This window comes from Peromyscus maniculatus, chromosome 17 (assembly GCF_049852395.1).
Source record: "Peromyscus maniculatus bairdii isolate BWxNUB_F1_BW_parent chromosome 17, HU_Pman_BW_mat_3.1, whole genome shotgun sequence".
Lineage (NCBI taxonomy): Eukaryota > Metazoa > Chordata > Mammalia > Rodentia > Cricetidae > Peromyscus > Peromyscus maniculatus.
In genome coordinates, this window is record NC_134868.1 from 39247847 (window position 1) to 39271057 (window position 23211).

General features: G+C 45.8%; 1 protein-coding gene across 7 annotated transcripts in view; it reads left to right on the forward strand.

Moving 5' to 3' along the window:
• Positions 1–23211, forward strand: part of Rbpms (RNA binding protein, mRNA processing factor) — a 161216-nt gene that overhangs the window by 99567 nt on the left and 38438 nt on the right. For all 7 annotated transcript variants that reach the window (XR_006064802.2, XR_006064801.2, XR_006064800.2 and 4 more), the window contains exon 5: positions 8088–8238. Coding sequence is in view for 3 of the 7 variants with exons in the window: in XM_042262572.2 (XP_042118506.1) it covers positions 8088–8238 (151 nt within the window). In the remaining 4 variants the exon portion in view is untranslated. The remainder of the gene's footprint in view (positions 1–8087; positions 8239–23211) is intronic.

The following is a 23211-nucleotide window of genomic DNA, read 5'->3' on the forward strand; positions in this document are numbered from 1 at the left end:
CAGATGGTCCAGGAGGCTAAGGATGAGCCCAGCAGATGACTGTAAAAGGAAACGCATTTCCCCGCATTCTGCTTCTCTCTATTTGAAAGTAAGAATGGCTCAGGTAAACACTATTGCTTAAGCAAAAGCTGTTTCTTCCCCCTTCAGCATACACACCTGGCTGGGCTGCTTTTGGAACCCCCCCACATTCCTTAAAGCTGAAGAGGATTCCCACCTGGAGTTGAGTGTTGAGAAAGGCTAGACTCGGCCAGGGAAGTCTCGGCAAGCTGAGCCTGGGACATGTCCTCTGCTGTAATTTTCGTTTGATGTGCATGTGTCTCAGAGACACATGTGAGTGAGACTGTGAGTGAGCAAGTGGGTATGCTGACAGGAAGTGGCCATCACCCTTAACCAGAAGAAGCAAGTGGCCTCGAGTGGACAGGGAGCGTGGAAATGGTGTGCTGGTCACCAACAGAGGCAGTTAGTTCCCTATGGCCGCTCTTCTGAGCACACATTTGAATTGGTGGGTTGGGGTGTGGTGGCACCCCATAATCTTATCTAGGCACTTGGGAAGGGGAGGCAAAGAGGACTGGAACTTGGAGACAGCCTGAAGCGCGTAAGACCCTGCCTATCAGTAAACTAATTAGAGCTTGGGGCTGGGGGTTAGAGCTTACTAGGGAATAATGGTTTCCCTTTGTGAGTTCTTAGGCTTGTGGTAAAAGCATCTTAAAACAAACCCAGAAGGAAGCCTGAGGACCATTTTATTAGCTCGACAGGGCAAGCAGGTTGTAATTCCCGGCAGCTGCCAGGAAGAGGAAGGTGGAGAAGAGGAAGAAAGCCCTGAGTTAGAACACAAGAAAGCAGAGGTCTGCCAGCAGCTGTGTGGAGGGAGCGGGTCTCCAGAAGAGAGGACATGGAGGGTTTGGGCAGCTGGCTGAGGGTTCTGGCTGGTGCCCAAAGGAGATAAAAGGTGGGAAGGGAGAATCAGTTCTTTCTTGAGTCAGAATGCAGAAGAACTACCAGACTTAGTTAGCAATGAGAATCTGTAAGCGACCCGCCGTGAGGGGTGCCTGAGCACATCTCATTAAAAAGGTAACAATACTTAAGCTATCTTCAGGAGCATCAGTTTCCCACGGGGTGGTTTCCCCGATGCTCAGTTAACAGGCCTCCTCCAACTAACGCCTAAGGGAAAAAACACTTGTATGCTTTTGTAACTTTACAATCTTTGGGGCAGTGTAGAATGTCGTGTCTCCACCCAGAGTCGGAGGTTGAGCTCAGAGCTCCTTCTGCAGCAGCGTAAATAGTAGCTGTCTGGTATTGTTCAGGAACAGCGACAAGAAAGGAGCTCAGTGTGGCAGACAGCACACGAGCAGTGTCCTTAAAGTATGTACCTGCCTGCTTGCTAGGGTGGCCTTGGCCTCCAGGTCCTGGGGTTCACGGTGTGCATCGCTACGCGCCGTTTGCTTTCCTTCATGATACATCACTGACTGAGACAGCTCTGGGAGGAAGGGGCTGCAGTCCATCGCTGAGGGAATCCAGGACAGGAACTCAAACAGAAACTGGGGGGGAGCTCTGCTGGCCCGCCCAGTGCCTAGCTCAGATAAGGGGCTCCGCTCTTTGTTTCATCGTTTTTAATTTTTCTTCTTTTTGTTTTTAAAGATAGGGATTCACTATGTAGTTCTGCTTATCTGGAGCTTGTCATGTAAACTTGGGTAGCCTCAAAGTCAGCGATATCCTCCTGCTTCTGCCTCCTAAACACTGATGGAAAGGCATGCCCTACCATACACAACCAGATTTGTCTATTTTATGTGTATAAGTATTTTGTACATATGTGTGTGCAGAACCCACAGAGGCCGGCAGAGGGTGTCAAGATGTTAAGATACTCTGGTGCTGGAACTGAACCCTGATCCTCAGCTAGCTTCCTCCGCCCTCCTTGGTTTGGTTTTAGTTTTTTGGGTTTTGGGGTTGTTCCCCCCCCCCCCCCCCCCCCCCCCCGAGATAGGGTTTCTCTGTAACTGCCCTGGTTGTCCTGGAAACTTATTCTGTCGATCAGGCTGGCTTCCAACTCAGAAATTACCCGCCTCTGCCTCCCGAGTGCTGGGATTAAAGGCGTGTGCCACCACGCTCAGCCTCAGCTAGCTTTCTTATATCCAGTTGCCATTCACAGTGGGCTGGGCCTTCCTACATCAGTCATCAATAATCTCTCACAGACATGGCCACAGGCCAGTCTGATCTGGGCAGTTCCTCACTCCAGTGTCCCTCTTCCCATCTGACTCTAGGTTATGACAAGTTGACAATAAAAACTAGCACACCACATACTGCTCTCCTGGATATTTTTAATCTTTTTAAAAGTAGTATTCTGGATTTTTTTTTTTTTCCTTTTTGATGGTACCTGTTCTCAGTCTGCAAACAGTTGAATCCATGGATGGGAAGGCCTCTGAGACAAGGTTTGGGTAGAATGAGGCTGGCAGTCATACAGGAATGAATTATAGCCACACAACATGAACCTGTATGTCAGGACTGATATGGTTGGCTCATAAAGGGTCTAACTGGAAGGCTTTCCTGGGAATAGGAAATTACCACGTAGAAAGGGAATGAGCCATGCTTGCTGGTGCGCAATTCAATCCCAGCACTTGGGAAGCAAAGGGATCCCTGAGTTTGGGACAGCCTGGTTTATGGAGTGAGTTCCAGGACAGCCAGAGAGCTGCATAGAGAGACAAAAGACAACACACGAAAAGGGAATGATCAGACAGGCGGTGGTCGCGCACGCCTTTAATCCCAGCACTCGGGAGGCAGAGGCAGGCGGATCTCTGAGTTCGAGGCCAGCCTGGGCTACAGAGTGAGTTCCAGGACAGGCACCAAAACTACACAGAGAAACCCTGTCTCAAAAAACCAAAAAAAAAAAAAAAAGGAATGATCAGATTACCAAACCACCATTCGGCAGCCAGTAAGAATCAGAAGTAAATCTTACATTAATGATAGGTGTGATGAGAAGCGAGGTTTTTCCTAAGTCCTGAAGGGATCATTCTATTAAGGAACTTGGCAGTTAGGAAGAGCTAGCCAGGCATGGTGGCTCCTGAGGATGGCCCGTAACCCCAGTGTTGTGGAGGCTAAGGTAGCGCCTCTCATTGTCCTTAAACAAACTCAGAAACAAAACATTGGAAACCTTACATTCAGGAAATGTGGCAAGTGATCCCAGCTCCTGTCACTAATGGAGAGTCCAAAATGACATCGTGTGCCTACTGAAATAATACTGAATGTAAACCAGAAACCACACAAACAAACACACACACACACACACACACACACACACACACACACACACACACACACACGTAAAATGAGAAAGTCTAAAAACAAAGGGCCAGTACCCTGAAAAGGTCAAGGTGACAGGTACGTGCTCTGTATGATTCTTGATTAGATCTTGGGTCAGAAAACACAGAACGGTCCTTCTTTTTAGGAAGTCAAGCTGCAGTAACATTATACATTACTCATAAAAACTTAAAATAGTGGTACAAGCTATGTATAGAGTCAGAAGAGTGGTAGGAAGATGAAGTATGTGTGCTAATAACGCTGGCGTTTCAGGGACCCGTGTGCAGTAGCGGGAATTCTTGGTACCACGTACCTGTTGTCTAAATTGGGTAATTTTTAAAAGATGGGTAGGGAGGAAGGCAGGCGGGCAGGCCATGACACGTGTGACCAGAGAACTACTTTGCAGAGTGAGTTTTGTTCCCGAGATGGAACTTAGGTCATCACTCTTAGATGGCAAACACCTTTTAAAAAAGAATTTATTCATTTTTGTGCTTGCTACAGCAAGTATGTCAGAGGACAGCTCGTGGAAGTAGAGGAGAAAACTCTGTCTCCACCATGTGTGTTTGGGATCCAACTCAGGATATCAGAATTGGCAGCCAGCCATCTTACTGATCACGTGATTCATGGGCATCACACCAGCCTTGACTCTTTTTCTGAAAATAACTGTGTTGAGTTTTATAAATTTATCAATCATAACTATAAATTAATGTATGTAAGAATTCAAATAACCCAGTCTGTGTCTCTTTTCTTACAACAAAAGCTTAATATAACCCATGGCCATCTTTTAGGTGTGTATATATCACTACTGCCTCGTTCTTTACTGTTTTTTTTTTTTTTTCTTTTCCTTTCTTTCTTTCTGTAAATGATTCTGCTATTCCAAAAACTCACTGCTGAGGACTGATAGACCACTTAACTGGGGAACTCCTCACTGTGTAGCTTGGGCTGGCTGGTAGACACAGACTTGAAGCACTCTCCCAGGCATTAGCGTGCCGTGAGAACCTCTAATGGACACTACTCTCCATGAGAGGCGAGGTGACTGCTCTGGCCACCTTCATGTTTGTGTCTCAAGGTTTCAGTCCCAAGAGAGAGAAAGATTATTCGGTCACTTAGGGGAGCGTCTGTCCGGACCTTCAGTAATTTGCTATGGTCGGAAAAGCAAGGGCACAGTGCCCAGACAATGGTTCCCCAGTGCCCAGTCTAGAGGAGGACCAGTTGGGTTGCCTTCCCGACCAGCTGCCCTGATTACTTCCTACCTGGTCTGTCGTGGATGCCCTTGGAGAGTGTCTTCCTTGCCACAGTAAAAAGACCATGATGGCCATGAGTCACGTGATCACTGCACGGGCAGCAACAATGTTACAAAACAGTCTGTTGGATGTGTCAGTTTCCAGTCCCAGACCAGAAATGCTGCAGTGGCCCCGCGTCGCAAACAAAGCAAGTCCCGGACTGGATCCTGAGTGCATCCCAGTGTGAGGACCTCAGTCACCCGTGGACCGCAGAGCCCCCCTGCCTGCACAGCCCCTGCGTGATCTCGCCTTTGCTTCTGCCCACTCCCTCTGCTCTTTCATCTCTCACCATACTTCCCCCCCCCACTCCCAGGCACTTAGCCTTTCACGAAACTGCCCTTGTGTTCTCTGATATGCCGTAGACTACCAAGGATCCACAGTTGTCTGTAACCTTGTATCATCTCACACAGGCTGCCCTGTTCCGCCTCCAGGTCATACCCAGTCTGAATTGCTGGAGACTGTTGGCCTGCCCCTGTAGCAGCTGGGTTGGGTGGCTTGTGAATAACAGTGTCTTTATCCCCACATTAATACTGATGTCTAGAGTGTATCTTCTTCTGGTCCATGTAACCTCGCTGCCATTTGTTCTTTGAAGAGAAAGGTTCTTTGCATCATAATAGTGTTGTGATAAATTGTTAACTGGGGGGCCAGAGGCTGATTTTGAGTCCCTGCTTCACTTGGGTGTGCGTTCACCCTGACAGCATTTAATACCACATTACTGTAGCCAGAGAGGGTTCTTACTAGGCTTTAATTAAAAGCACAAGGTATCCCCCCCCCCCATGGCATAGTCTATCTTCTTTTTTCCCTCCCCCAGCGCATCATCCTGTACCATTTAAAATGTTTGGGACTTGGCTAATCCCTATGGATAGAAACCTAGCGGAGCAGGATATTGATTACCAAATATGGTATTGCTGCTAAAGATGCTGGCGGAATGGGGCTTGTATGCTGAGCCTCTGGCCTCCCAATAAGCTGCCAAACAAATTAGGTCATTTTAACTTCTGAGCTTTTTTGCTTTGTTTTGTTTTTGTTAATAAGATGCTGGAACTTTGATTTGGAACATGATGTTGATGTTATTTTAGCTCAAACAAGAGAGGGGTATGAGAAGAGGGCAGGGAGGAGGGAGCCTCGGTCCAGCATGTTTCAGGTTGGTTGTGCAAGAGGCGAGCACGTTGATGGTCTTGGGGAATTGTAGAATGTGAGTAAGTGAGCTAAAGCATAGAATTCAGAGGTTCATCCCCGTGATCTCAGGTTAAACGCTCCAGCGGACTGTTGACAGGACCCAGGAGGCTGTTATCAGGCCTTCAGGTTGTTGTAGGCTTGGGATTAAAAAAGATGCTTCCAAAGAAGGTTGGCGGAGGTTAGTGTTGGAGAGGACTCCCTGAAGTGTGTACTGCTGCTGCTGCTGCTGCTGCTGCTGCTGCTGCTGCTGCATGTCTGCCATGCTTTGGTGTGGGCCTCCAGAGGAACACAGTTGCCTCTCAGCAAAGACACTTATCTGGGAATTTGTTGCGAGGGTAACTATACTGTTTTTGTTTTGTTTTGTTTTGTTTTGAGACAGGGTTTCTCTGTGTAGCTTTGGTGCCTGTCCTGGGACTCCCTCTGTAGCCCAGGCTGGCCTCAAACTCACAGAGATCCGCCTGCCTCTGCCTCCCGAGTGCTGGGATTAAAGGCGTGCGCCACCACTGTCACCCGCCTCTTTTGTGTTTTTGTTTTTGTTTTCCTTAAAGATAGGCTCTCACTCTGTAGCCCAGGCTATCCTTGAACTCATGCTAATAATCCTCTAGCCTCAGCTTCCTCCCAAGTGCTAAAATTACTGATGTGAACCGGTGATAATAGTTCTGATAGGATAGAGTATGTCTCAGTTGTGGTTGGTGGGATGGAGGCAAACGCAGCTTCAGATTCGTTTCCTTGCGTATGTTCTGGTAATACAATACAGAGGTTTTCCTAAGTAAGGACCCGGAAGTTCTCTTTGGTTTGTGTTTTTGTTTTGTTTTGTTACTTCACAAAACTGATACTTCCCTTTTTCTCTTTTGTTGGTTAGATGATACAACTGCAATCCTCCCTACCTCTCCCTGTGTTCTAGCCTTAATGGTTTTCTTCCCCAAAATAACTAAGTCAGGAATAAATTCTTCTCCCTCCGGGGTATCTCTGGATCGCGACTCTGTTGTTTGCCTGAGGCTGCCTAGTCCTCATTCCTGTTCCCATCAGCCACTGTTCCCTGTGTCTTTGGAACTGAACCTGTGAATGAAGTTCAGAGTCCTTCATTCTTGTCTACAGAGATTCTTACTAATTTCTTGTAGAAACAGCCCTAACTCTCCTCACAGTGAAGGAAGGTGGAAAGTGGTTCAGGGGATGATGTATATATAGTACTCATAGATGAAGTTCTCCAAAGATCAGGTATTAAAAGAAAAGAAGGGATGTGAGAGACCATCAGGCCCACGGAAATGAAAAGCTTGTGTTCCTGGCATACTCCATTTTTAGGACTGAGACAAATGTGAGGTCTGAATCCAGGGTGCCTTTTTGACACAGATGGTCGTGTCTAGAATTCCTGGCCTTGAATGGTTTTCATTAGACTCTTAGTTTTGCTTGGTAATGGAGACATACTTGACTGAGAAGGTCCTGAAATCTACTTGACATAAATCTTGTAGTTTAGAGTGCCTGGAATCTGCTTTAGTGAAACATGATTTTTTATTGTTGCTTTTTCAGGGTAGGGTTTCTCTGTGGAGCTCTGGTTGTCCTGGAACTCACTCTGTAGCCCAGGCTGGCCTCAGAGATTACCTGCCTTTGCTTCTTGAGTGCTGGGATTAAAGGCGAGCGCCACCTCGCTCGGGCTGAAACATGATTTTTTTCTGAAAGGTCAACTGCAAGGCAATGATGGGGAGTCTTTTGTTTCCTCATACCTTGTAAACCAACCATAGAAGAAATCAGGGTTTCACCACTTCAAGCCTAGCGAATTCATGCAATAACTGGGATTAAATGATAATAGTTACATTTAAAGTCCTGCAGCTGTCTAATTCCTGGGTTCTGAGTATGCAGGGACTTGTATTACCTTTGTAAAACTGAATTGGAGACAGAGTTCTTTCCCTCTATTTATAGGTAAGGACACTAAAAGCACTGAAGAATTTGATTGTTTACAGTATCATGCAGAGTGCAGCCCGCTCAGGATTTCAGGTGTCAGACTCCACTGCTGCCCAGCATGTCCTTCTCGGGGTTGAAGCCTTATTTTCCGGTCCCAGTAGCAGCCACCAGTCAAAGTTTTTAAGCTGTATTACGAATTTGCTGGTCTGCATTTGAAAGGGCGCCCTGGACAGTGTCCAGGAAGAACAGGGATGTTTGCACATCCATGTAACTGAAGATTCCGGCGGCGCGAGCTAAGTTTGCCCGGCTTTCTGGCCACGCTGTACTGTGGGTTTTCCATGTCGTGTGTAAATCCAAGAGAGCCTTGCCGGGGTTTACATGTATGCTGATTTTGTTACCATGCTGGTTTACATCTTCCATTTGTTCTTCTTCCCAAAGGGCATCCGCTTCGATCCGGAAATCCCGCAGACACTACGACTAGAATTTGCCAAGGCGAACACGAAGATGGCCAAGAACAAACTCGTAGGGACTCCCAACCCCAGTGCTCCTTTGCCCAACACCGTACCTCAGTTCATTGCCAGAGAGCCATGTAAGTTGATCTGCTTTGCCTTTTGGAAACCACAACCCCGGCAAAGAATGGTTGCAAGCTGCTCGTGAGATAACACTGTGGGATGGCAAGCTAGCGGTTCTCGGTTTCCATTCTGGTGACAAAACAGCCTGTTCTTCTACCTAAGTTTTGAGGACGACACTGTTGATTGGCCATTGTAAAAAAAAAAAAATGGTTCAGCTTGAACAGAACTGCGCCTTCCAGATAGACTTTCCTTTTCTGGGTTTCCTTGACATGCCATCGGCCACTGCGAGTGTGTCCCTACGGCCCTCCCTGCCCCCATCCTGGGGAAGAGCAGCTGGTTCTCAGCGTCCGCTTTACTCTGCTGAAGGACATCCGTTCTTTGGCTTCAGAAAAATATTAAAAGTCAAAGAAGCAGATGTGCAGGAGCAAGGCGTCCTGTTTTGAGACCTTCAGGAAAGTAATGAACACAGAGAAAATTTGTAGATCCAGAGCAATCAGAGCTTAGCACTCTGAGATCAGTCGAGTTTTAGAGACATTTAGGTTTCCTGTTTTGAATTATTTATGTAAGGACACTGGCTAATTGTTGAACAAGATTCGTACCCCACATGAACGAGCTTATGCCCTTAACGGTGCAGACTATGACTTCTGCCTTTGAGTGAATAACTTGAAAAGGCTGGCTTCATTTTCTTTCTGAAGCTCCGTCCGTGGCAGAAGTGAGGCATGAGATGGACTTTTAATCTTTCCTTTCATTACAGAGCCATACGTGATTAACATGGCAGGGCACTCAAAGAAGTCCAGGTTACGCACAGTCATCTGGAATGTTCTGTCTCGTGGTTCTTGATCTTTCCAAAGCAGGCAGTTCTGATCCCCTTGTGTACTTCCCTGGAGATGCCCTTCTCAGTGCCGTGAGAAGGCACGTGGGCTCTGCTCGCCTGTGCCATGTGCACATCAAAATCAATCAGATCCTCCTGGATGCTAATTACTTGGAGCCCAGTGAACTTGAGAAAGCTGGTACTGACCGTGGAAACAGTAGATAATGGATTCATCCCCTCCCACTGCCAAACACAACGCTTTTTATGGAACCAGAAAAGAAAGTCATAACAGGGGGAAAAATTATTTTACTTTTTCATATCCTAAGTAACTTGAATATTTAGGGAAGAAATGTAAATAGAACTTCATCTCCATGGAATAGTTGTATTACAGAAGGTTGTAAGGACATCTCATATACTCATCTTGACCATTTAGACCAGTGCTTTGTGACACAGTTAGTTAGTTAGTTAAGTGGATGAGTAAGTTGAAATTTTAAATTTTGCTGTCTGAATTCTGGAAACATTGACATCCATCTTTGTGTCTGGAAGTTTCTTCCGTAGGGCACTTACAAAGAATACTTTTAGAGTGCCTTGGTTTTTGTGTGCAAAAGAAATATGCCTGCCTTGGATCTCAGCGTCACTGGAAATGATTCATTCAAACAGGAAGTGTCACCCTAGTGACAAACCAAGCTCCAGCCTTTCATGTCTACTGAGAACTCAGACCCATGGAGCTGGTAGCTAGGGACCAGATAGCCTGCTCACCAAGGCTGGTGGGAAGCTGCAGGGGGGCGCACTAGCCATCCTCTGGGTCCTGAAGTTCCAGGAGCGCATGTCAGCAGAGCTCGGCTGCCTGGCCACACTACACATTTCCTTTCCATTCGAATAGAGCAGAACTCTAAGGGACAGTCAAAACTGCTGCGGCCGCTCCTGGCAACACAGACTGGAAGCTGGGTGTGGTACCTCACACCTGTAATTCCCAGCACAGGCCCGGGGCAGTGTGGGGGTGCTGGTGAGATGAGGCAGGAGAATTGCCACAAGTTTGGGGCCAGCCTAAGCTATATAGTGGGTTTCAGCCCCCCTCCCTTACCGGAAAAAAAAAAGGCATCCCTATCCCTCCAAATCAACCAAAAGGCTATTTTTTGAAAAATCAGATAATAGTGTTTTCTTGGGAAAATTAAAGTTAGCGTGCTTTCTCTTTATATAGCTCCGTTTTACGACAGAGGCCCTGACAAACAGCCCTCCACTGTAACTCAGCTGACCTTGTCATCCGTCAGCGTCCCTCTGGGAACTGTCATTTTCCATGTCCTCCCCTGTCACTGGTTTCTGAGAGCCCCATCACAGACTAGCAATGCCTGAGTGGATGTGGACAGGTCGGTCCCATTACACCGTACAGCGTTGATCCCTTTAACTCCGTGTCAGGTGGAGATGCAGTGGGCTGAGAATCGGGAGGTGGGAAAAGCCCAGAGGGACGAGAATGCTGCTTTTTGTCAACGCTCTCACAAGATGAGCCTGGAAAGTGTTCTTTGTCATCCCTAAAGGAAGTGTGTTCTCTGATTGGATGACACAGCAAACATTTACTTGCGCTCAGTTCTCAATCACTACCTGTTGAACTGAAATGGGGGCCCAGTGCACTCCATCCTGGGAAAGAAGGAAGCTGTGGTCCCTGCCCAACAGAGCGGTCGGTCAATCCAAGAAGTTGGAGGCAGTCGCAGTGGTTAGGAAATCTTGGCCCCATTGTGAAGGACATGAGAAAGGTGCTATCGCTTCACTTAGATGGCACCCGACTGCTATGTGGGCTAATCATGCATGCTTCATTCATGCTGGGGGAAAGAGCGAGGAACCAGGTCTGTGGAGTGTGAGGGTGGTGGTGGCCTTGGCTGTACATCGCAAGGTATCTGTCAGTTCTGGTTCTGACAGCTGTGTCAAGTCTAGTGACCCTCACAAAGGCATTTAATCTTTCTGTGCTCCTGTCCTCTCAACTATAAGAAGACAGTTAGGTTTTAGTCACATGAAGGTTCTAAGAGCTAATAAAGCCGTATCACGAGATCACCCATGTCAGGATTAGGAAGGCATAAATGTGTGTTGGGTAGCAGGTGAAGGCAAGATGTAGTCCAGTTTTATTTTTATAGAGCGTTTGGGTTGATGTTCTTTCCCGTTAGTTGACGGGTATCAGTATTGTGTGGTTACAGTCAGTTTTCCTTCCTTGTAGGTTTAGGAGAAAACATAAATGGTACAATTCCAGGAAAGTAGTATGTCTGCCTCACCAAAGTCTCTCTGTGTAGCCTTAGCCTGAAGCTTCCGAATAGTATAATAGTTCAGTATATTTTGAACTTGAGGACATTCTCCTGATTGTCTGCCTCTCAGTGCTATTTATAGGTGTGTGTCTCTGTGCTCAGATTAATTATATTTTCACTAATAAGGCCATTAGTGTGAGCACACCTTTAATCCCAGCACTCGGGAGGTAGAGGCAGGCAGGTCTCTGTGAGTCTGAGACCAGCCCGGTCTACAGATTGTGTTCCAGGATAGCTAGAGCAGTTACACAGAGAAACCCTGTCTTGAAAAACAAAAACAAAACAAAACAAAAAATTAGTTTGAAGTTAGTATTCCTTATAGCCCTTATCATATAATTCGTCATGCCCTTGAACTTGAAAGGATTGCCTCTGCCTCCTGCGTATCTGGTACTGTGGTCCTGTCCCACCACCAGGCCCAGCCATATGTAATCACATTGGTATGTGTGCATAAAAATGTGCCTTTTGCTCCTCACAGTTAGGGCTCCTGTAATTGTCTGCCTTTGTACGCTCCACATCGATCAATGAGAAGGGTACCTGGAATGTTGGAACATGTCGTGGATTTGCTTTTATGTTTTTAAATGCGATCATAATTGCTTTTTGCCAGCAAATGTGGGGAGGAGCCCCAGAGTGAAGATCTATAAAAATGGGCCGTCTTTAAATGCGTGTCTGTTTGTGTGCCACGTATGTGCACATGGCTGTGGAAGCCAGCGGAGGGTATCAGATCCCCTTGAGCTAAGGTGGTTTGTGAGCCGCTTGTTGTGAGTGCCGGGAACCGAACTCAGGTTCTGGAAGAGCAAGCGCTCTAACTGCTGAGCCATTTAGCAGCCTCCGCGCCAGGATATAATCTTTTTGGGGTACACTGAAGTGCACATACTTAAGTATACTTAAGTCGTGTTTATCTTTGTGCACGTGGATTTTAACTGAATAAATGCTTTTGAGTTTAGACTGTGTGCAGCATACCTTATATTTCACATTCTATTGTACCTAAAGGCAGAGGCAGTCAACACCTACTTAGGGCCTCTGCTTAGAGTAAACAGATCTCCTTGTCCATTTTTTTTTTTTTTAAATACAACGACAGGTTGGCCTTAAAACCCAGTAAATGCCTGAAGATGACCTTGACCTCCGCCTCCCAGGCGCTGAGGTAACTGGTATTCACCACCATGGCCAAGTTTCTTGGAGTGTTGGGCATTGAATCCTCTGCCAGCCGAGCTGTGTCCCTGACCCTAAGTTCAGTTTTGAGCAGATTGTCTGTGGACTCCAGAACTCTGCAGTAAACCAGCTTCCCGAGTTTCAACCCGAGGCGGCTTTGATTCTGTGGCATCTGAACTAGGATTTAGCTCTGACCTGTGTGTACAGATGTGAGGATAGTGCATGTGCACACGTAAGTGCATGTGGAGGCCAGATGTTAACCTCAGGTGGTGCCCCTTTGCACGCGCACGCATGTCTTTCAATGGGACCTACAGCTTTCCAATCCTGACTCTACTTACCCATGGATTACAGCATGGTCCACCAAAGCCTGACTTTTTTGTGTAGACCCTAGAAATTGAACCCAGGTCCTTTGCCCATGAGCTAAGTGCTTTACTGACCAAGCTGTCTCCCTGGCCTTACCTCTGAATTTTTAGACACACCTTTGTAGCATGAATCTTAGAGAGTCTTATTAATAAAAACAAATCCTGGCCAGGTATTGGGGTGAATGCTGGAAGATCAGAGAACCAGAACAAGCCACAGCTAACCTCACCTGGCCAACTTCTCAGCTGGTCTTGTTTCCTCAGACTGGAAGCTTCTGTAGCCTCATCCCAATGGCTCTCAGCTGAACTGCTGCTTGAAACCTAAAAGCTTAACCAGCCAAATGCTTCTAGTTTCTGGTCCTCACGCCTTATATATCTTTCTGCTTTCTACCACCACTCCCTGGGATTAAAGGCTCGCTTTCTGGGATTAAAGGCATGAGTCACCATGCTTGGCTGTATCCTTGAACAGATGGATTTCTGCCTCTGGAATGCTAGGATTAAAGGCGTGTGCTACCACTGCCTATCCTAAGTATCTAGTGGCTTTTCTGTTCTCTGACCCCACATAAGTTTATTAGGGTACACAATATTTTGGGGAACACAATACCACCACACACCTTGGGTGAGTATATGTGCAGTTGTATTTGGGAATCATCAGTGACCCAAGGAATTCAACAACAACCTTTGCCCTGTTCCTTGTAACTCCCCTTTGCCCTTCCCGCCTCCAAAGCATGCATGTAATTACATTAACGGCAGGGCACAACCCTTAGAAGAACCAGACCCTTCTTTATCTGCCTGCCACACCCCTAGAGATGCCACACCCCTGGAGAGTCCCACTTCATACTGTCCAAGCTTTACATCTGAAGAGATTTTGTGCAAGTTTGGAACTGTGAAGTAAGTTGCGGGTTGGGGCGGAAATCCTCCCTGTCGGTAGCTCCCGGTGATCATCATGCCGCTCTGTGATGCTCTCTTCAGAGCAGTAACACAGCATAGGCCATTGCGGACTTGGGAACATGACAGTGATCGACACCACAAAGGAGGTGTATTCCCAAGAGGCCACACACTTGATACTCTAGAGACGCCCGCTACCGAGGTCCCAGAAGGCAAGGAGAGCCAGACCAGCCCACAACAACATCCTTCTAAAAGAGGAGCCATCTCTAACTGAGTGTTGATCGCTTTCTCTCGCTGTGGTGAAATACCTGAGGGAAGTTGACTTAGAAAGGGAAGAGGTTTATTTTGGCTCATGATTTTGAGTCTGTGATTGGTTCAGGCCCATTGCCTACGGCCCATGCTCTTCATGGCTCGAGCATGTGGCCAAGCAAAACACTCAGTTTATCACCAAGAGGCAAAGAAAGAAAGAAAGGGCGTGCTCCCCGTGACCAGGAGACCTCATTTGGTCACGCTAAAAGTTTCCACTCGGTACAGTAAGCCTGTAAAATGGCCTCCGGGGAGGACATTTCAGATCCAGTCCAGCACAACATTGACTGTCTACCTCCATCCTGCTCTTGTCTTCAAACCCACGTGCACCTTAGGTTGATGTTTATGATTTTAATAATTTAATGATAACATTAAAATAGCATGAGGCGGTCAGTTTTGGTGATACTGTGTCTAACTCAGTATATTTAAAATAGAAATTAAGTTGTTACACAGCTGACCTTGAATTCCTGATCATTCTACCTTCAACCCCCAAGAGATTACGCCTACTTTAGTATCTGTTTCATCATCAGAGTGAACTCAATCGCAGGAGTCAGGGTTTCAGTAGCTCTCGTGGACAGAAGTCCACACCCACATCCTGGGCTACGTCTTATTGCCGAATACCTTTCTTTTTCCTAATTGCAATGCTTAAAATCGGCACTAAAATCTCAGTAACTCTAGCCCATCTTTTAAAAAACCATAGAATTTGTTTGTCACCCAGATAATTCTCCCACCTGTGCTTTGTAAACTCAATTGATGTAAGTATTTATGTAAGCATTAAGTATACAGGAGTCATCCAGGAGACGCAGGTAGCCTTTATTTAATTACGTTTGTGGCAGGGTCTCCTGTAACTCGGGCTGGCCTTGACCTTCCAAGTCTGTGCCTCCACTCTTGAGGTCCAAGTGTCTTTCCTCAATTGCCTATCGGGTCTCTGTTGCTAACCACTGTTGCAAATTCCTGTTTCTTCTTGCCTCCCACCCTCGTGGTCCCCAGATAAATAGCAGGTGCTGCCTGTTCAGTACAGCGGTTCTCAGTGTGGCCCTCCACCCTTAGGTGGTCTCTGACCCGTTCCCAGGTAGTCATGAAGTCTACGCTGTTTCCTCCCGGCCTCAGCCCTCCCTGTCCTTCACTCCTGCTGGCACCATGGGCTGTATCCCTAAGCCCCAAATATCCTCATGAGAATGGTTTCCCTTCCTCACTGTACAGTGGCCGACACAATTCTGGCTCATTCATTCATTCATTCATTATTCATCCATTCATTCGTTTATTAGCTTTTCAAGACAGGATTTCTCTCTATAGCCTTTGTTGTCTTGAAACTCACTCTGTAGACCAGGCTGGCCTTGAACTCACAGAGACAGACCCACCTGCCTCTGCCTCCCGTGTGCTGGGATTAAAAGTGAATGCCACCATGCTCAGTTTATTGGCCTTTATATTCAAGGACAGTGACACTGGCATTTGCTAGTTAAAACTATGTTCTTTACACTTTTACTATTAAAAGATAAAATTTTATCTAATAATGACCTTGAAATGGCATTTTCAGCTGAGCTAGTAATTCAGCTCACGTGGCTAGAGTCAGTGAGACCCATGGTTGGGTCCCGAGAACTACAAAAACAAATGCACACGGTCATCCATCTTAATTGTAAGTGCACCAGTGAATCGCGCATGTATACGTGTGCGCGCATCCATGTATGTATGAAAATAAAACACACTTCTGTGGTTGTAAGTTGAAGTGAAGGCTGCTTTTTTTTTTTTTTTTTTTTTACATCCTTATTATTGGATACTGATAAACTGTGGCTCTTCAGACATAAATATTTGGCAGACAGGCTTTCCCACAAATATGCAAGATAAGCTTGTCATTTTAAGGAAAATAACTGCCGACCAATAAAATTAAAGCTTTAATTAGAAATTTTAATTAATTGAAAATTTAGTTGAGAAAGCTTTTCTACTCCCGTGAGTTTCCAACTCATAGCTGTGCAATTAGTGGATTTTTTTTTTTTGCATAGTGAAATGAGTCAACATTTGGAAGATCCACATAGCTCACCCAGTATTTTTCCAATGACATGATTTATTACAAAATCATGGACGAGGAAGAAAATCCTTCTAGAAGTAACAGTTGATTTTAAGGTAGCAGAATATGAAAGTTCAATGACATTTTAGATTCCACAATGCAACATAGCCTCCAGAACTATTTGCCCAGGCTAAAGGCAGAGGGGGTAATGCTTTCTCTGCAGGAAGGACACATAGAACACTTTCTCTTCTGTGGAATCTGGAGTTGACTGTATCTATGACATCAAGCAGACGAGGTCTTAGGGGAGGGAGAGGACCTTCGGGGAGGGGGGGGGTTGGACAGAGAGGTGGAGACAGTGAGGAATAAATGTATTAAAATATACATCACAGCCCATTGTTATGTTCACTAACTTAGAAAGTTAGTTTTAAAGAGAATTGGTCTTTTTGTCAAGTTTTGTTGTAGTACCAGAGAGCACCCATAAAGGGTGTCTAAAGCTTGTCTCGTTGGGTTGACAACGCTCTGAGGCCATATTTTTCTCATGTACTACAACCAAAACAGTATGTTGAGATAGATTTAATTAGAAGCAGATGTGAGGCTCTAGTTGTCTTTTAATAAACTAAACACTAAAGAGATTTGCAAAAATGTGGAACTAAAACCTTACTTGTTTTGGAATGTGAGGGGTGCCCTGCCCTCTTTCCTAAATATTCTATTTACATTAATGGCTTTTTTTTTTAAACTGAATAATTTTATTTAGTACATTTAGCAAAGCAGGTATCAATGTTACGTGGAATCGTTGGTGGGTTTTTTTTTCCTTCCTGTTTGTCTTCACTGATGTGTTCCCCCGCACACATCTTTACTCTTACTAAATTTAAGCCCAGGAGCCTCTACCTCTAGACGAGCTTGGAACCCGCCTGAGGTGTAGAGAGGGTCTAAGCCAGCCTAAGATAAACGAATGATGGCTAGCATACCTGATTCCTAGGCTCTACCTCCAGCTCTGGGGAAGCCAAGCACAGTGGCGCACATCTGGGATCCCAGTATTACGAAAGGGATGGCGGGAGGCTTGGAATTTCAAGGTCACCCTGGGCTACTCAAGACTTTCTTGTAAGCCACCCACTTAAAAATAAATGAGATTTAAAACAAAACAAAAAAGACCATTGGCAAACATGTAAAGTTAGCGTTTGTTCCTGGTTACGTGGTCATGGGAATCTGCATGGGCCAGCAACGGAGTTTGGCAGCAGTAGAGATGGACTGGATGGGCCTGGGGCTCTGCAAGCCTTCTGCCTTTCTGAGGCAAGGACACCTGTGCCAGGTAGAGCTCATCGCCTGTTTGCAAAGATACTCCTAGGGAATGAATGATCCATGCTGTTTGCCCTACCTCCCATTTCTGTTACCAAGGCCAGTATCTCGGGAAACTTAGACATTCAACTTTTTAAAGCATGGTGGTTTGAAGGCCTCATAATATAGCTTTTAAAATGTGTATATATAACTTCTTCATATTTGTAGCTGAAGTTTTCTCTGGTCCTGCCCAGCCAAATGGACCCGTGCAGCCACTTATAAAATAACCTCTCAGAAGCTTATATTAATTAAAACTGCTTGGCCATTAGCTCAGGCCTACCACTGACTAACTCTTACATTTAAACTCAGCCCATTTCTGTTAATCTATATGTTGCCATGTGTTTTGTAGCTTTACCTGTGTGCTGTTACATGCTGCTCCCTGGACGGCAGGCTGACATCTCCTAACTCAGCCTTCCACTTCCCAGAATTCTCCTTGTCTTTTATCCTGCCTATACTTCCTATCTTGGCTACTGACCAATTAGCTTTTTATTTATCAACCAATCAGAGCAACACATTCACACCATACAAAACATCCCTCAGCACATATTCATTGGTGTCTTCCCTCACCATAATGTAGCTGTTTTGATTTAACAGTGTCTGTATATTTGGAAGTTAGATGCAGAAAAGTATGTTATTCCAGGAGAATATATTTTAGTGTGGTGGATGAATAACAGCAGATAAACATTCGGGATACCTGATTGAATGGGATTATCTACTCCTGCGATGTTATCATCTTTTTCATTCCCAGTTTTAGGCCTTGTGGGTTTCATACCTAATCAAGGAATTCCCTGTAAGCAAGGCTTTTTCCAGAAAGATCTACAGATGTGTTGTCTGCTGGGAGAGATCAGGGAGTGGGAAAGCCTGGGGTCAGGGAGTAGGAAAGCCTTGGGTAGAATGCACTTGCCAACTAGGTCTGGGGTCTCCTCCGCTGTATCCTGCAGTGAGCTACCCTCTAGGAGCTCAGCTATATTAACAGAAGGGTGTCTGCTTCAACAAAATAGTTTAATTAGTGGCGGGAGGTGGAGGAGTGTCTATCTGTCCTTTAATGAAATACCTCTTGAAGGTCAAAGAGATCAAGCTTGTCAAACATTAACAACCCTGTACAGGAAGCAACGGTGAATTCCTGTCCAGTTCTCTCACTTGAGTTTAGCCAACATTTGAGAGGAGGGGAGAGAAGGTCTGCTCACCTGTTACTCTAGAGGAAACAGGCTTGTGAGGACCGTCAGCATGACACAGACAAGGGCCGAAAGTGGCCTTACAGACGTAACTTCCGGTGATGCTAAGGGCCGTGGACAGGATGGCCAAGGGGCATCTGGGGTGCTTTCAGACACTTTCAACCTGTTAGCTGAGCATGGGGAAGATCTCAGGAAGCAGAATGTGTACAAAAAGCTGGCCAGGCTAGTGGAGAAGCCCATGCACAGATCCCAACTTACAGGAGCCCATCAGCCCATCAGCTGGTTCCACCCAAGAGCTGCATTCAGCAAAAGGAAGTGGCCACAGCAGGCGAGTTACGTGCTGGCTCTAGGAACGTTGCATGCCAGACAGAAGGTTTAAGGTTTTACCCCGTCCCAGAACACACCATGACAGGGTGCTGCCGAAGTACCCCTCCAATTTTTTTTAAACCCTTTGCATGATTTTCGTTTTGCTTAAAACATCTTTTATTATCCCAGATTCCGTAGGTCAGAGATCCAGGTATGGGTTAGTTAGCGAGGTCCTTTGTTCTGTGGACTGTACAGAGCAAAAATGAATGTATTGGCCAGGCTCTGACCTTATCTGTTCTAGAGCTATAGGAGAGATTGGGAGCTGGAGGTTGTAAGTGCGTGGCTAGGAGAATGATTTTTTTAAGCCGTTGTGTAGTCAGAAGGTTTCTCCGGTCCTGCCCAGGCCCCATCGTCCCCCGTGGTCCCACAGTCACTCACAAAATCATCATTCAGAGGCTTAATATTAACTACCAATTGCATGACCTAAGGCAGGCTTCTTGCTAGCCAGCACTTATAACTTAGCCAATTTTTACTAATCTATTAAGTGGCCACGTGGCAGTGGCTTACCGGTACTTTTACATCTTGCTTCTCCTGGCGGTGGCTGGCATCTCCTTCCTCTCCTTTCTGCTCACTGTCTCTTGGATTTTCCTGCCTGGTTACATCCTGCCTTGCCATAGGTCAATGCAGCTTTATTTATCAACCCATCAGGTCAACACGTATACAGAAAGACATCCCACAGCACTGTTGTTTAATCTAGCTACTACCATAATGCAGCCATCCGTAATTGCTAACCCCTCACTGTGTGAGGCAAGATCCTCTCTATTTGACACACGAAGTAGCATGGAGTGAGCTGAATACCAAGTCCCTCCGCCCCCTCCCCATGAGGAGAGCAGGATCTTTTAGGTGTTGCTGGAAGCCTGAATTTAGTAGGAAAGGAAGATGTGTATTAAAAAGCCCACAGTTTGTGCCTTTGAGGAAAAGGCCAATGCACTGAAAGGACATTGTTGGCCAAAACCTTCCCTGGGCAGTGGGGAACTTAGGACCCACACTGCATGGAGTCTGTTAATGGTTTTTAAAGAGGAAGCCTGGTTTTGATGTATCTGGGGCTAGAGAATGCATGTGTGTGGAGGCCACAGGACAGCTTTGGCTGCCATTTTTACGTCATTTGAAACGATTGAAATCTGATTAGCCTGTGACTCACTGTTTAGGCGAGGCTAGCTGGTGTTTTTACATGGGCTGTGGGGATCGAACTCAGAACCTCCTGCTCTCAAGACAAGCTCTCAAAACTTCACTTGACTGAGCTATTTCTTACCCAGTGGAAACTTGTGCAGAAAAGAGTTTATTTCTGCTGGGGGCTTGGACTTGGTTCTCTCTCTCTCTCTCTCTCTCTCTCTCTCTCTCTCTCTCACACACACACACACACACACACACACACACACACACACACACACACACACGAAATATAAAGAAAATAGTGTAACCAATAACAGAAATGCACCATTCATACTTTTGGCCGATATTTACTTAAAATCACTGGACGGGGGGAGTGTTTCTGTGATTGTTATTACTTTGTCGGGGCAATATGGTATTCACTCTTAACTGGTTTTAGTATAGAGCAGTGTTTCTTCCTGTCTTTCATTTTCACACTGATTTTTAAAAATAAAGTGTTAGCCTTCTGGAGAGAAAGGTCCTCCTTCGGGGCTTGTCCATTTTCTTCATCTTCATGGTCTTTTCTTGGTTCTCATGACCCTCTGTTGGCTACCAAATTAAGGACAATAACATCAAGGGTTTGGTGAGTTCCGGAGTGCCCTTTGCCCTTTGCCCTATGAAGAGGAATTCGTCCTGAGTTCACATGGACGGCTCTCCCCTGACTGCTGGGAAGCTGAGTCCATGTCAGGAGCTACTAGAGTCTGGATTCAGGTGATGAGGATGGACCACCTCATCTTACCGTCCTTACCAGTTTTATTCTTTGTTTTTTTGAGACAGTGTCTTGTATATGTCCATGACTAGCCTGGAGCTCCCTGTGTAGACCAGGCTGGCCTTGAACTTGCTTCTTTCTCTCTCTCTCTCTCTCTCTCTCTCTCTCTCTCTCTCTCTCTCTCTCTCTCTCTCTCTCTCTCTCTCTCTCATTCTGGAATCATAAGTCTGTACGACCATACCAACTTCATCTGGAAGGCGTGTCCATTGATCTTCCCCTGCCCCCCCCCCCCTATTCCTTCCTTGGGAGCTAAAACATGACTTTCCTGATCCTGCAGGTTTACAGGTAGTTCTCCCCCAACCCGCATGAATCCATTCCCTTTTTTGGTGAGTTTTCAGTGTGAGACTGATGTGACTTTATCTCCATTGATGTTCACCCTTGTAGGGAAAAATCTGCTCATTTAATTTCGTTCTTTCTTTCAGTGTTTGAGACAGGGTCTCACTTGTGTACCCCTGGCTGTCCTGGAACTCACCTTGTTGACCAGGCTGGCCTCAGACTCCCAGAAATCCACCTGCCTCTGTCCCCTGAGAGCTGAGATTAAAGGCCTGGGCTACCCACTTGGCTTCCATGCCTTTCTTTTTTCCCACCTTTGAGTGTTCTGGACTCACGTGTTCTCAGGGTGCTCTCCAGTAAAGCAGCCTTCTTTCTGATGCCCCAGGGCAGGGAAAGAGCGGCATTTTGATGGAAGGAGATGCAGCATTCATTACCTCAGCGAGGCCAAGTTTGAGGATGTGTTTCACACACAGGAATGAGAGGATTTGTGTGGCTCAGGACTAATGCTCCTGGGTGCCCGGGAGTGTCGAGTACAGAATTGCCTACGGACCTGACTAAAACAGTTCCTCTTATCCACGGAAGAGGACATCTCGGTGGCTTTCCCTAGAAAAGCTTTCAAAAAGAAGTGTTTTAATTAAGATTTTTAAATTAAGAACGGCCATTGCACACTGGGAATGCAAGTGGTTGTATATGATTGGCTTTTTCTTCTCACTTTTCAGGCTTTCTCAGCAATAGTGTCATGGAAAATAATTCTACATGTCTAGTAATTTCTTCTGGTGAAATTAAAGTGAAGTACCTCCTGCAGGGATCATTAAAAAAAAAAAGACACTAGGGTTGGGTATGCAGCCCACTTAGAGTGCTTGCCTGGAGTATACAAAGCCTTCCCTCCATTCAGCCTCTACCACCACACATCTGTAATCCCAATCCTCTGGATGTAGCTGTATGAGGGCCTGGGGTCCAAGGTCATCGTCAGCTACATTTTGTGTTCAGCCTGGAGCACATGAGAGAGACCCTTTCTGTAAAAAAGGGGTGGTGGTGGTGGTGGTGGTGGTGGTGGTGGTGGTGGTGGTGGTGGTGGTGGTGGTGGTGGTGGTGATTGTAATTTAACTTGAAAAACGAATGTCTTTGAAGTCCCACGAACTGGGCTAAAATACTAGTAGCACTTGGGAGGTGGAGGCAGGGGCATCACAGATTTCAGCTACATACAGAGCTGCAGGCCAATCCTGGATACATGCGACCCTGCCTGGGCAGTGTGCCTGGGGTTGGGATGCCTTTCCATGTAAAATAAGCATAAATCAGTGAGCAAAGGATGCTGATTAGATGCTTTCAGGAGCATTCTGTCAATGGTGCTGCGGAATATTAAACTGCCTACCTCTGGTGATTGTGGTCGGTTAGGATACACTATTATTCTTTCCTTCTTATGTTTAGTTATGTCCTTGTCCTTTATTTGAATGTTTCTTGAGGTTAAAGAATTGTGTATTTATCAACCAATGTTATATAAAGCCTTTTTTTTTTTTTTTTTAACTGTAGCTATCAGCTGTGCATTAAAGCATCGTACCATTATTTTGTAAGATGATGGCCTCCTCGGTTCACCACGGGTCACGTGGTACTGACTGCCGTAGCTGAAGCTCAGATATACACTACAGTCTTGTTTCTGTCTCTGCTCCACTCACGGGCATTTGTCAAGAGTTACACTGGACTATATCCGTACCTCTAGAATCTCAGTTTCCACCTTTGCTAATAAAATTGTTTTCGGGGTCCGCCGTCTACTGCGCCTTTTAAGGACAATTAGCAATTCTGTCCATAAAAAGTGCCAACACCAGGAACATAGGCATGTGCTCCAGGTTTAGTCCATCATCTTCCCTAAGCACGGACGATTTTTCCCCTAGCACTTTGTTATTTCAATGGAGATCTCCTTTGGATAAATTTAGTATAGATGTGTTTGATAAACTGTCATTAAAAGTTATTTAAAAGATTATTTTATTATATAATAAACATTTCTTAACTTGCTTAAGGTCTTTCCCTAAAATAGCAATTTAACTTGACTTCGGACAAATGTTAACTGAATAAATAACCCAGTAATTGTGAGATGTTAAATTTAGCGGTTAACAGCCTTC